The following is a 14,556-nucleotide window of genomic DNA, read 5'->3' as shown; positions in this document are numbered from 1 at the left end:
TTACCATCCACAAAAGCTCGTGTAAAATACTCCTAGTGTTATACTGTACTTGAAGGCAGAAGTTGCAGAGAACCTGACCAAAGCAAAACTTCAATTTTATATTTCTTGGCTGTAGTACTTAGTCACTGCAAGCTCCTGGAAATGCAGCAAATACTTGTCCACTCGTAACTAATGGCAGCAAGCAGGTACCTACAGTTATTCTCCCACTTGCTCTGAGAACTGATCCTCGCTTACCTGAAGGATGTTTGTGTGAATATATAGCTATAGAAATAGATTTAGATTTATTTCATCTATGATAAATACGTTGCAAAATTCAAAGTCTTTGCGGTTATAACTCAGTTTTCAGATTCAACGTCTTTGTTTACAGATATGCAGTTTCCTATTGATGTAAAAACTGTGAGGAAAGATCATGAATTTTTAGATGGAGATGCGATCGAATCACTATTCAGGTAAACATTAATTATGAATCATCTTTAATACCTCCAGGCTCTGTAGTTATTTGTCATTCATCTTTTCATACCTTAGTTTTTGTCAGAGACTAACAAAGTCCCTGATGCTGCGACTGAAGGAAATCACTTAAGTACATACTTTAGTACCACTGAGGCTGGTTGTTTTATGCACGTAAAGGTAAAGTAAGCACGTGTCTCCATGTCTTCTTCAGCCAAGGTCTCAGTGACGTTACAATAAACATCAAATCTGCCTTTTCTGTGATGTGAAACGTCCACAGGCTGAGGAAGAACAATGGGTTCCTGGCAAGCATATGGTAGCATGACAGTTTGCCCTTGAGAATTGCGTATTACGGCGTGCAGGGATTTCCTCGGACCAGTGAGCTTCCCCAGAGCTGTTCCACGAGATAAACAGCAAAAAAGAGATACGTTTTCTGTTTTGTTTTCCTGAATAGTTTTTTGAGTAAGAAGCAAAGGCCTTGATTTAAAATGCTTATTTTGCCCCAGCTGTTCACAGCACACAAGTGAAACTGCATCGTCGGTGAGAGTCAAACTCGTTGCTCTTTGGGCTTGCCCCATGTAAGAGTGCCAGAATAGCCTAGAGGCATTCTTCTTGTTACTGACTGCAGTTTTTGAAGCCTCCTTATTATAAGCTAGTTTAGCAGGTGACGTGAATTCCAGACTATCCATGCCGCTTGGCCGATGCAAGGGACACAATAAGAATTTCTAGCCCCTGAGGTGCTAGAAAGTTCTTCTTCTGGCGAAGTGGTTTGGTCCTTTTCTGTATTGTTGGGTCACCTGGATTCAGATTCTGCTTGTAACGGGAGCACCAACAGGAGCTGTTTGCACAGACATCTCTAATGCACAGCAGATATTAGAGCACTTTGGATATATTTTGTTTCTTGATGTGTGTCTCCCTCTTGATGCCACATATTTTTTGACAGCTAAGTCACTGACTAGTTTGAGGACTTATCGACTCCACTTATTTTAATTAAAATGGTAGATAATAAAGTCCTTCAGTTCTTCAAAGGATACAGGTTAATGTCTTCTTTTCTTTTCTTTTTTTTTTAATTTTTTTTTTAAGAAGTCCACTTAGGGTTTCTTTCGTTTTCAAAATCTTAAATCAATATACAGTTTTTCACAGTCATTAAAGCTCATAATATGATTTCAATTAACTGGTTAATTGTGGTCGTCTTCTCTAATTTTAAGATGGCAAAACTGGAACTGTGAACATCACGGGGTTGTTGGTTGGCACTGGTTTTGGCAAAATGTATGGAGAACCTCGAACAGAATGTCAGTCTTTGACACCAATAATGGAGACTCCATGGTAGAAGTTCACAACTACTTTGGTGCACGTCTTTTTCAGGAAATAAAATAGTTTAAATTTAAAACTTCTGTGTTTTTTCTTATACCCTAGACGGTTGAACACATTGAACAAGTGTGCATCAATGAAAGTGGAAATAAGACGTCAGAGGAACCGCGTATGTTTGTAAAATATAGTTAATTTTCTCATTAAAAATGTCTTTAGCTACTATATCAAAAACCTGTTTTTAAAAGGTTAAAATTCTGACCTTTTCTTTTTATCCTCTTCCATCCCGCAAAGCTCTTCCATTTGCATTTTCTGATGAAAAACGTAGTGATGGAGATTGAAATTATGTAGTGTTCATTTTATAACTTTGTAAGGTAGGTTAGGGGTGGGTTTTGAAACAATTTTTTGAAATTACTTTTTAAAAAATAATTTGACACACATCATTACTGTCCAATAGTTGCATCAAGACCCCACCTCAGCGTGTCGTTTATTGCTTTCCTTAGTAGTTTCACATCTTATTTAAGGTCTGAAAGTAAAACTTCACTCCTATTGACCGAATGAAGGCTAATAAATTAGAATGGACAATCCAAATAGTGTCAGCCAGCGCCCAATGTCCTGCCAGTAGAAGCTGGATAGGTTTTAGCTGTGCCGGCTTTGTCGTGCCCTGCAAAAAACGGCAGTAGATAAAATAGTTATAGCCACATCTTGGCTGATTAACACAAGGATTGTAAAGCCTCTTAGGTACCATGGATTAACTGCAGGACGAGCAAGAAAATAATGTCATCTTTTGGGAAAATGTCTATTTTTTTTGAAAGTTCCACTCTGCTGTCAGGGAAGAATGGGGCCAGAGTGGGTCCACAGAGAAGAGAGAGGTCATTCCCGTCTCTCTAACAGTTTGCTGGCAAGGCGCTCGCTTGGCGTGGGGACGGTCCAGCAAATGGAGCACCTGGGGCAAATGGCGGTGAGGCTGAGGTTGCCAAGAGGCCATGCCAGATATTGATGTTCCGCGGTCCTGCAGCCAGATGCTTCTTTACCTGAAAATGGATGAGTTTTGGTCACAGAGGTGTGAAAGAGGGTTTGATTTGTTTGGCTGTAGGAAAGGCCATGTAAACCCACTACAATTATCTTCCAAAACCTTTGGATTTGCAGCAAAACAGAATTTTTCATCCTCAGATCAAATCTATCATCTTTTCCTGTGGTAAACTTACTAGATTTGTCAGCGTGCTTGGGAGTAATTTGTCAGCATGTTTTTCATCTCAGGGCAGACATTCAGTAACTGAATGGTTACATTTCCATGTGTTGGTCTTGGAGGTAGGCAGAAAATTTAAGTCTCCCTTTTTGTCACATTTTTTGGTAATTTAAAGTTTGCCAAACTTTGCCTTTGAACTGTACTTTTTTTTCCCCCCCTTCTAAGAGTGATGACTCTGAAGATGATGAACCATGTGCAATAAGTAACAAATGGGCTTATGAGAGGTGCAGTCAGAGATGGGCTCGTATTGAGAGCACAGAAGGCTTCCCAGGACAGGAAGGTGCTAGCACGTCAGCCCCAGGCAGTCCAATACTGAAGAGCATCAGCAACGAGGATACTGTCTTTCTGGAACACGGCGAGAAACATGATGTGTCCTCAGTTCACAGTACTAGCAGTGGTGACAGTGACACTGGTAGCTTCCCAAAGCCTTTTGAAGGTGTGGAAACCAGCGCAAGTTCCTCAAGATGTTCCTCAATTAAGGTAGCTTCATTGGACTCTACCTTTAGTTGTTCTCTTCCCCACAGTGAATTTTTAAATGCCACCAGTGAGGAGAAGCTTTTGGATAAGTCACCATATAAAAAAAGAAAGAGCCTTCTAAAGAAAATGGAGAAGTTGCACTTAAGGAGCTGCAACTTAAGGAGTGGTCAGTCAAAGGCCAAACCCATAATAAGTGAACCTGTTCTTCTGGAAGGACTTAATGAAGAAAAGATGAAGATGCTGAACTGTGTAAATATTTCTGACCTCTCTGGCATCCAAACAAAGAACGGTTCTTCCTTTTCTCCCCAGAGTTGCAATAGCAGCAATCAGTCTGAAAATAGCAGCACAGTAGGTGCTACAAGTCCTATTATAAAACCACGAAGCCACTGTGAAGTAAAGGGGGTGTATGCAGAGGACTTGGATTCTCGCAAGCTCTTGCTGTGGAATGATCTATCTGAACAAAACCTAAAAAATGACACGAAGTTACAAATGAACCAGATGTTTCAAATACCACAAGGCCATAAACCTGGCACTTTCCCCAAAGCACTTACGAACAGCTCCCTGGCTCCAGTAGACAACTCTTCCATCAACTGGAGAACTGGGAGTTTCCATGGATGCAGGAGGAACCGGAGCAGAAGCAGTTCCAAGGACTCCAAAGCCCCCAGGAGTCCCCTTTCATGCACAAATAACAGGCTAAGTGTATATGACAACATGCCCGATATCGAACTTGATAATTTGGAAGCAGCACAAGTTGGTGATGATGATGTTTTTTCAGAACTGAACAATGTTATAGAAGATGTCAACGGTCTCAAAAAGTTGGTTGATCAGTGGACAGAGAAGTTCTCAGATGATGGGGATTCAGACTTTGCCAGTGACTTGACCTCTTTGTATCCATCCTCACCTAAAGAAATCTGTCTCGAAACAGACGTCTCGGAAGATAAGACAGCAGAGCTCCCAACTGTTGAGGGAGAGAGCAGCTCTGAAATGGGCAAGGAGATCAGTCCTGCAGACCTGACATACATGACAGACTCAAAGAAGACCAACAGGTCAGCCATCCCTGGGTTTCCCTAGCAGACTGCCCCTTGGGAACCATTCCCCATTGATTCTCTCCATTCAAAATGTAATTGCTTTTCCAGAACAAAGTATTCCTAAGGATGTCTGTTCTGGGTAGCAGGGTCTGCGCCGCTGGTGCCAGGTACTTCTGGCCTGTGGGCACTCTGGTATCTACGTCTGCTCTGACCTCTCTTGAGAGTAGGGCGCCCATAATTTGCATGAGCACTTAGTTAGACATTTGGAATGAGACTTTACGGCTAGCTTGCTGCATTTCTTATTGAAACATTTTGTATCGCCAGAGAACCTCCTGGGTGAGAAGTACTGCCTTTAAATGCAACTAAGCAGCTTGGGAGCTGCAGGTCATTTAGAGTCTTAGGAGCTTCACAGATGCAGGCAGAAGTCTAACGGGGATAACGGAGATAGTCCTAAGCTTAAACAATCTTTATCCCATAGGCATGGGAAGCAACACTGGTCTGTGGACGAGAGCGTGAGCTTGGATAGCCTTTCCAGCCAGACTGATAGCCAGTCAGCTGCCCAGCTAGCCCGGACACAAAAGCTGGCTTTGTTGAAACTCACTGCGCTGATGGACAGATACTCCCCTTCCAGCAAGCAGGGCTGGAACTGGTAAGTTGTCTAATACTAAAGCAACCAGTGTTGGAAAGAGAGGATTTAGTGCGAGCAGGTGAATTTTCCTTGTCTGCCTCGATTACACACGTCCCAGATGAGGAATTTCATCCTGTTAAATCGCTGGCAGTTTCATGGTTATTTTAGTGGCTCCAGGATTTCCTCTGCTATGGATTGCTCTTTTGCTTCCCGCTGGCGGTCACATTGTTACTGATTGTAAAGCATGTTCTGGTTTCTCTCTAAATTTGCCCGTTTGCAGGGCTTTGTCAGAGGTCCTTCGCAGGACCTGAGGTGAGAGCTGGCTGGGCTGAGAATCCACCTCTTCAGCATCAACCCCAGTTTGAATTAAAATCACAACACAGACATAGAAATATCAGTTAGCGTCTTGTGATAGGGATCGGGTACTTGAATACAGAAAGAAGTGAAAAAAGCCTGCAGTGGCCCAAAGGGATGGAACGTATGTCACATGAGGATGCTTTATTAGATAATTTCAGTTTTGAAATGAGTTTGTCACTCCTGTAATTGCCCTTAAGGACTTTCTGTCTATTTTATGATGCTGTGTGTACAGGTACGTGTCAGAATTTGGGGTCGTGGCAAGTATAACTAAATCCTTTCCCATGCCTGTAGCTGAAGCAGCAGGAGGAATTGTGCTGGAGAGCTAATAAGTTGCATGCGCCGGTTTTTGTTTTCAGGACTATACCAAAGTTCATTAAAAAAGTAAAAGCCTCTGACTACAAGGACAAAAATGTGTTTGGGGTTCCTTTGCTTCTGAATGTTCAGCGAACAAGCCACCCACTGCCTAACGGCATCCTGCAAGCACTGGACTATTTAAGAAGCCACTTTCTTGACCAGGTATGAACTCGATGCAGCCCAGAGCAGCTCTGTTCCCTAAAAGGATCTGCTCCCGGCAGCCAGTCTCTGCTTCCAGCTTTTGCGAGGGACTTTCTTGCCCCCTAAGGCAGAAGGGTGTAGGTCTGAGCAGGTGCTGTTTCCTTCTGGGAATACCTTCACTCCCGTGTTGTATTTTTGTGCCCTGCCTCGCTGAAATCGCCTGCAGCCAGTTCTCCCGGTGCAGGCAGTCAAGCTGTCTCCTGGTGAGGCAGCATGTCTCCGCTCCCTTAGGAAGTAAATCCACCCCACGATGTCCATATTCCCTCTGTTCTGTGGTTGCTGGTAGGGCTAATGTGAAAACTAATCTTGTTTCAGCTGAAATGTACCACTAGGCAGAGATAAAACATATTAGAGCAGTGCCTGTGACATCTTTTTCTGGCTCTCCCATTGGCATTTATCCACTAAGCGGAGATGTGTGCCTGTGCACGGCAGTGAAAGCCTGTGTTGATCTGCTATTTCTATAGCATAGGTGCGGAAACGGGGGAGCCGGTGACATGAGACGTATCAGTGAAAGAAAGGGCTTTCTTCGTTCTATGCTGTGCAGTTGTATAGGCGTGTAATAGTGCGCTGAACGACACAAATGTGTGCACAAAATGTTACAGTGCAGTTTGATGGCACATACTGGAATGTAAGCAGTCAGTTTCTTATGAAGGCAGTGTGTTTCCTTTTGAGGTCGTTGTATCTATTCAGTTAATATAAATAAACTGATGAATGTAAATACTGTCTTAGTGTCCCACAGTGAAACGTTCAGCAGCAGCTTTGTTGATGTCGAGTTCATGGGAAACTTCTAAATCTAAAAGTTTTCTCTGAAACTGGATTGACATTAGTATTAAAAATAAAATCATAATTTCCCTCAGAACGGTAACTGCCCTTTGCCAACCCATAGAAGCATTAGATGGATAAGACGTATCAGAAGTTAAACCGACCTCTGTGAGATCCTCCCATGTGGAGTGTTTGTTTGCTCTAGCGTGGACATCAATGTACGGTTGCTTTTGGATGAACACACAGCGGTGCACTGGAAACTTGCCGTTCCAAAATGTGAACGCAGCCTGCTCAAGTGTTAGTCAATACTAATGATTTTAAAAGTCAAAAAGAGCAATTTTGCATTAAATAAAAAGCAAGCAAGCAAACAGACATGAAAACTAGCACGTCTTTCACAGCTGGTTCTGTGGGCATCAGTCATGGTTTGCCGGGGAGGAATACCCACGCTGCTTCTAATGACACAAAAGTCTTCTGGTGTTAGGTCCCACTACCACAGTTTCTTAGCTATCAAAAGGAGAGTGAAGGATCAATGATTTGTCAGAGCGTTGATTCCTGATGACTCCTCTCTTAGTCTTTAACATTTTCTTTTACCTGCAGGTTGGCTTGTTCCGAAAATCTGGTGTCAAATCCAGGATTCTGTCTTTGAGAGAAATGAATGAAAGCAACCCAAACAACGTATGTTACGAAGGGCAATCAGCATTTGATGTGGCCGATATGGTGAAGCAGTATTTCCGAGACCTTCCCGAGCCTATATTTACCAGCAGGCTCTGTGAATCCTTCCTCCACATCTACCAATGTAGGTAACAAAAGCTATAGTGTTCCAGTTCCTTGAATACCTTAATATTCAGCTGTACGAGGCAGTGGCCAGACTAGGACTAATGCCATGTCCTCTTGTGGTCAGAGGAGACCAGGCAGGCAGGACGTTTCTGAAAAGATGAGTTCATTGTGGCTCTGGACTTCGAAGCTTCACATCCGCATCCTATGGGTCAGCTATTTTCTAACATTGTGTGTTTGCTCTTTGAAGGATGAGCGTAATAACATAGGTTGTAGCAGCCCTCCTAAGCTGTGTTTTCAAACAGTCCTTTTCTCATGCAAAATTAAGAATCTCGTCCCCTTGTTCATGGTATGAAGTAGCTCCTTGCGCAAGAAGACGTGTTACATTGATGAAATGTCTTTATTAAGGTGCCCAAGCACAGTTGCTGTGAAGCAGCATCTTTGCCTGGAAACACCAGCAGCTTTCTGCCTCTGCTCTCACTGTTACTGTCCTAGATACTCAACCTTAAAAAAGAAGGAAATGTGAAATGGAAATCTAGCATTGAATGTCGTTTTAAGCAGGCTCCGTCTTCAGCACTTACCCCTCAAGGAACTCCCTTTCAAAAAGCAGGCGGGTTGGGGAAGGAACTTGCTGTAGGGGCTTATGACGATGTTGCTACAGGCAATTTTTTTGCCTCTTTTGAGAGAAGGTTTTGAAAGTCAAAGTATGAGATATCAGAGTGGACTAGCTTTCAGCCTGCTTTATGTCACTTTTATGGACCTGAGTACATGAGCTGCTGCTGTCCTGTGTATGGTGTAGGTTCGTGAAAGTTTGGTTGGCTTTTATTTTTTAACCTGTCAGGCTTTTAGAATTTTGTCTGAAAATGGTTTATTGGTTTATTGATGCAACTTTCCTTTTTGCATCCACGAATCCTTTTTGTAAGGAGGTCCACAATCCCTGTGTCCAATGAATGTGCAACCCTTTTCTTCCATTTATTATAACCTGGCCACTGTCCACCTCCCGTTTCTTGTTTTGGGATAGAAACAGCAAATGACTGAATTACCCCACTCAGCCAGCTTGTGCCACATATGACTTGAGCGAGTGCCCAGATCAAATTACTATCTTTTGGAGACAAGAAATGTGCTGCTTTCACCAAGAAGCACATTTTGTGTGTTCCTCGTATGTGCATCTACTTGAAGGGAAAGAGGAGTGATCTTCTACCCTTCGTAGTGGCATAAATCGGAGAAATCCTCATGAGAGGGGGACACGTGGCAGGATGAACCATACCTGCTCTCCTGCGGGAGCTGTTTGGGCAGTCTCGTTGGCTTTCAGTGTGAATTAAAAATCAGTTGGCAAAAATGTTGTTCTCTCAATTGAGTTAACTGAGAGCATCTGTTCTTGTCATGCCTGACGCTGGAAAGAAAAGACAGTAGAGTAGCTGTCTGCTTCAAAGGATCGGTCCAGAGTAGTATTTTATGGGGACACGAGCCCTTATTTGGATTGTAACCGGAGACGGTTTAGGATAAGTTCATTAGCATGGTCCTCAAGATAAATTACAAGTCAAGCACCAGCATCACTGGGTGTGAATGTGCATCTTGACAGGAACAGCAGAGAACTGTCCTTGTGTGATGTGACTGTGGTAATGGCCTGTGCGTTGTCTGTTGTGAGCTAGAGTGACGAGAAAAGGATGAACCTGCAATTTCAATGCCACGCTTGGGACTCTGTTGATGGATGCTTCCTTTGCGAGTCTCAGAGGATTTTCATCATTTTTTTCTCTTTTCAGACGTGCCAAAGGATCAGCAGTTTCAGGCCGTCCAGGCTGCTATTCTCCTCCTCCCAAAGGAAAACCGAGAAGCTTTGAAAATCCTCCTGTTCTTTCTGCGAGATGTGGTTGCTTTTGTTGAGGAAAACCAGATGACCCCAACCAACATTGCTGTCTGTCTTGCACCTTCTTTGTTTCACCTCAACACTCTGAGACGGGATAGTTCCTCCTCCTCCACTAGGTATTAGCATCTTAACGGTGGCATTGCTGCTGTCACAGAATCACAGAATGGTAGGGTTGGAAGGGCCCTCTGGAGATCATCCAGTCCAACCCCCCTGCCAGCGCAGGGTCACTTAGAGCAGGTTGCACAGGAATGTGTCCAGGCGGATTTTGAACGACAGTGGTGTTTGCTGGAAGAATGCTTTCTGTAGCTGGCCTAGGATCGGTGTCTGCTCTTCAGGGATGTCTTGGGGTTTGTCTCAAATATGGCTGTTCAGGTCCAGGGAAGTGGTTGAGTCACCATCCCTGGAGGTATTTAAAAGACATATAGATGCAGCGCTGAGGGACGTGGTTTAGTGGTACCTTGGGAGTGCTTGGTTAACGGTTGGACTCGATGATCTTAAAGGTCTTTTCACGCCAAAACGATTCTGTGACCCCCCCAAGCATGGAGTGATCCAGCAGCTCATTGTCCAGTGTAGAGAACAGCGGTAAGGCCCCGCTATCATGCTCCCGAATAGTCCGCATGTGAGCCAGCCTGCCTCCGTCACGATTGACGTACCGTTTGCAGCTGCCCACGGGTCCAGCTGGCCAGGAATCCAGCATGTGGCCCACTGTTTGCATTACGGTGGTGCTGGCCATTGAAAGTGTAGCTCCTGCACTGGCAACCTAAGCCCAGGTGCAGCTTTCAGGCCCTGCAGCAGCCGCTGGCACTAGTTCTGCTGGGTGATAAAGGCATCGGTCCTGCCAAACCGGGCCACAGGGATTCTGTAAATTTATCTTAATAAGTAAAAGTATCTGGGTTGCATAACATGCCCTGTTTGTACGTGCAGGGAGGAAGGTGCCCTTGGGCCAAAGTAGACAAATAATCTCTGAGAGCATTCGTGCCTTATCTGGCCTCCCGAGGCAGGGCTGTTTGCTTTACTCCATGCTCCTGCCTATGGACAGGCACGTCTCGGGGTAGGAGAGGACAGCCGCCTGTGATGGAAACATTGTGCACCCATCAGAGCAGCGAGCGCATCGCCTCACATGGGGATCTAAAGATGAGGACGGGTTTCAAAGCAGAAGCTGTCAGATGTGCTGTCGGCATCTTTCAGGATAATAACGCGGGCTCTGGGTAGCACAGAGAGGGGAAAGAAAACACTAAGGACTGTGCTTTTGAATGGCACAACGCATCCGACAGTGCCTAAGCGTGACTGGAGCCCAGGGCTGCCTGGCCCTCCCCGGGCTGAGCCGGCACACGGGCAGGGAGCCCTGCGGCGTTGGGAGGGCAGCGGGGATGCGGAGGGGCTGGGGTGGCAGCAGGTCCGTCCTGGGTTGCCGTTGCGTTTGAGCTCCTGGGAGACGTGCTTTGAGAGCTGTACCTCTTTGGTTTACACAAACATTATTCTGAAATATTAGGACCAGAAATAGAAGCTGAGTTTTCTCTTTGTTGTCACTATTTAGAAGCCAGGATGCTTTGAAGCTTTAGCTTTTTTGTAACCGGGCATTAATGCAGGGTTATTAATGCACAGAGCAGGGTTCCGACTTCAAAGGGTAGAAGCTGACACGTATGACTTTGAGGAGCAAAGCTGAGGGCTCTTATCTTCCACCCAATTTTCAAGCCATTTGGCAGGAATGCACACAGATAAAAGTATCAGAAGCCAGGATTAATGATGTCATATAATGATTATGAATTAAAAGAGGGGATTGGTTTTGAAATGTGTTTGGTGTGGTTTGGGCCAAAGGACTTAAAAGGTTCTGCATGGGCTTTGCAGGGTATCAAAGGAGCTTGATATTTGAAGGCTACACACAAATCAGTTTGGGGGGGTCATTGCTGTCTTTGACCAAATGATGTGTTTGGGGAATAAAAAGCCTTGCCTTGCCTTTCTTGGGCATACATTACTGCCCCGGGCCCTTTCGGGGTGTGCTGGGAGGGAATGCTGCTGTGGACCTCGCTGCAGTAACGCACCGTGAGCACGGACGGGTCCGTCAGTGCAGTGCGGTTTTGCCGAAGCTGCCGGTTTCCAGCCCCCGGGTACCTTGGCCTTGTGGTTCGCGGCATCTTGCTCACGCAGCCTTCTGCCTTTTCTGCCGGCCCCTCTCCATAGGTCCAGTCAGAGGAAGTGCAGCCTGGGGAAGCCGGACCAGAGGGAGCTGAGCGAGAACCTGGCAGCAACGCAGGGCTTGGCCCACATGATAATGGAGTGCAACAGGCTCTTCCAGGTACGTCACTGGCTGTAGCCAGGCACAAGCCCGGAGCAGGGCAGGGGTGTTCCCACCCTGGCCAAGGCCATGACACCCTGACGGCCTGCCTTGAGCAGCAGCTTGGGGCAGAGCCCTGCAGACGTCCCTGCCAGCCTAGCAGAGCCCGTGATCGCTGCGAGTCCTGCTGAATCCAGTACTGAGAAAATTAACGTCACTGCAGATTTTACTGCAACTGTTTGTAAAGGCTGTGAGAGCATTCCTCCAGCTCTCCCTCCAACCCCCAACTGCGGTGGGGGGGCTGGGGGACAACCTAGGTAGTACCTGTGGGACAGGGGCTGCCATATGCTCCTGCAGGGAGGCCCTGGCCAGGGTCAGCCATCTCTTCTTGTGGGAGCGGGCTGAAGCTGAGGTTTTGCTGCCTGGGCTTGGCTGGACCAACAGCCATGCCTGTGCCATGGACCCCAGTAATCTGGACCCGGACCTTGACCCACAGACTGACTTCCCAGCTTGACCGCGGCCTTTCCTCGTCATTATGGACTTGCCCAGCGATCATGAGACTGTGGCTGACCCTGGTTGCTGTCGCTGGACCTGATCCTGACCTCCCTTGCTGGCTCACCTTCCTGGCTCAAGCTCGGCCGCATCACCACCAATGGATGTGTCTGATGACCTGGACTCTTGGCTGACCCTGGCTGCCACCTCTGGCCCGGCTCAGGTACTGTGGGGCCGGGTGCCACCCTGCCAGCCCTGTTAGAAGCATAGAATGGTTGGAAGGGACCTCTGGAGATCATCTAGTCCAACCCCCCTGCCAGAGCAAGGTTATCCCACTCGACTCCTGGCCCCTTTGCCCCTGGGAGCCGCCAGCCCTTGGTGCTGCCATCTGGGGCCTTCTCTCACAGCACCATGGCTGGGCCAGGGCCGCTGTCCCATGGCTCCCCTGAAGGGACCCATGGCCCTGACCCAAGCCCCCCCTGCACTGACCCCCAACCCACAACCAGCCCCTTGCTTCTGAGTGACACCCACCCCCAGCCCATCTCGCCATGGCATCCGTCCCCAGCCCAGCCAGGGCTCCTGAGTGACCCCTCCACCCCAGCCCAACCCTGTGTCCCCATTTCCTCAGCGATCGCCTGAACCCCTCTGCCCGGCCCCTGGGGCTGCCCTGATGCCTGCCCCACACCCTTCCGTCTGCCCTGGCCCCACGGGAGCTGGCCCCGTCCCTGGCTGCATGGCGCCCCCGAAATAGCTCTGCAGGGAGCTGCGGACGCCCTGCACTCTCTGCTACGACCAGGGCACTTCACAAGCGCCACCACCACCATGAGCTGTGGGGCTGCCCCTCACTGCGGGGCTCCGGGGCCCTGCCGGCACTCGGGGACCGCCTGGAGGGTGAGGGCTGGTCCCCCTCTGATGGAGACCTGGAGGAGAGGCCGCAGGCAGCTCAGCGGGCAGCCTCGGCCATGCCTGCGCCTGGACACACACCCGCCGCTCTGGAACTGCACCCTGATGCCTGGCCCTGCCTGGTCACTGTGGCCATTGCTGGGCATCACTGGACTGCGGCAGATGCCATTACCAGCACTGAACCTGACCCTGCCCGGCCTGGCCTTGGCACTGATGGACGCACCCGCAACCAGGACCTTTGGTTGGCCGCCACTGCCATTCCTGGGCTTGCCCTGCATCTCCCTCAGGTACAGTGGGATGGGGTCCTGGCTGGTGAGGTGCTGCCCAGCCCTACCATAGAATCATAGAACAGTTCGGGTTGGAAGGGACCTTAAAGACCATCTAGTTCCACCCCCCCCCCCGCCCTGGGCAGGGACACCTCCCACAGGTTGCTCCAAGCCCCGTCCAGCCTGGCCTTGAACCCCTCCAGGGATGGGGCAGCCACGGCTTCTCTGGGCAACCTGAGCCAGGGGCTCACCACCCTCAGAGTGAAAATTTCTTCCTGATACCTAATCTAATTCTGTCCTCTTCCAGTTTGAAGCCATCACCCCTGGTGCTGTCACTAGATGACCTTGTAAAAAGTCCCTCTCCAGCTTTCTCGTAGGCCCCCCTCAGATACTGGAAGGGGCTCTATGTCTCCCCGGAGCCTTCTCTTCTCCAGGCTGAACACCCCCAGCTCTCTCAGCCTGCCTTTATAGCAGAGGTGCTCCAGCCCTTTGATCATCTTTGTGGCCTCCTCTGGACCCGCTCCAACAGGTCCTTCTGATGCTGGGGGCTCCAGAGCTGGACACAGCACTCCAGGTGGGGTCTCACCAGAGCGGAGTAGAGGGGCAGAATCACCTCCCTCGACCTGCTGGCCACAATCTGCTCCCCCATGGTACTGTGCCTAGCGCCCCGGCCCTGCATCTCCCCAGCTCCATGGTGGGTGCCCCAGAGGGGGCTGCCCTCCTGCCTGTGCCCGGCCCAGCCTTGGGAGGAAGGAGGGCATGGCCACGGCGCCGGCGCGTGTGGAGGAGGTCAGGTAGCACAGCATGTGGTTTGGGCAGCTGGTGAAGCCCCCAGCGCATACGGCTGTCATGCTGCTGCCAGCGTGGCAGCAGAGCTCACCCTGGTTTTGTCTGTGGCCATTGTTCAGCCAGCGTCGGGAACGCACGTTTGCACTGATGTGTGCGTGTGTGCCAGACACATGCCCAGCAGGTGCTGCCTAGCTGTCATAGCCCAGCCCTCCCCAGCTGCCTCTGGGAAAGAACCTGGGGTATCAGATAAATAGATATATGTACCTTTTGTATCTATGAACAGATGTATTTGTACCTATACACACGTCAGTGAGCACCTAAATCAAATGTAACACCTACTCTCTAATGGTTTAAAGCCTCATTTCTGTGCTGCTTTACG

General features: G+C 48.3%; 1 protein-coding gene across 8 annotated transcripts in view; it reads left to right on the top strand.

Moving 5' to 3' along the window:
- LOC128916026 (rho GTPase-activating protein 7-like) overlaps positions 1–14,556 on the top strand; it is a 61,873-nt gene that overhangs the window by 46,106 nt on the left and 1,211 nt on the right. For 7 of the 8 annotated variants that reach the window (XM_054217151.1, XM_054217155.1, XM_054217157.1 and 4 more), the window contains 9 exons: positions 368–449; positions 1,864–1,927; positions 3,170–4,527; positions 4,988–5,158; positions 5,851–6,010; positions 7,409–7,607; positions 9,349–9,568; positions 11,634–11,748; positions 12,237–13,409. In XM_054217151.1, coding sequence (XP_054073126.1) covers positions 368–449; positions 1,864–1,927; positions 3,170–4,527; positions 4,988–5,158; positions 5,851–6,010; positions 7,409–7,607; positions 9,349–9,568; positions 11,634–11,748; positions 12,237–12,413 — 2,546 coding nt within the window. In that variant the 3' untranslated portion in view covers positions 12,414–13,409. Of the gene's footprint in view, positions 1–367; positions 450–1,863; positions 1,928–3,169; positions 4,528–4,987; positions 5,159–5,850; positions 6,011–7,408; positions 7,608–9,348; positions 9,569–11,633; positions 11,749–12,223; positions 13,410–14,556 lie in introns of those variants that run through there. The other variant, XM_054217154.1, reaches the window with a different exon arrangement.

The sequence above is a fragment of the Rissa tridactyla genome, chromosome 11 (genome assembly GCF_028500815.1).
Source record: "Rissa tridactyla isolate bRisTri1 chromosome 11, bRisTri1.patW.cur.20221130, whole genome shotgun sequence".
NCBI lineage: Eukaryota > Metazoa > Chordata > Aves > Charadriiformes > Laridae > Rissa > Rissa tridactyla.
The sequence above is the reverse complement of the archived record's forward strand: the minus strand, read 5'-3'. Positions and strand labels throughout refer to the sequence as shown.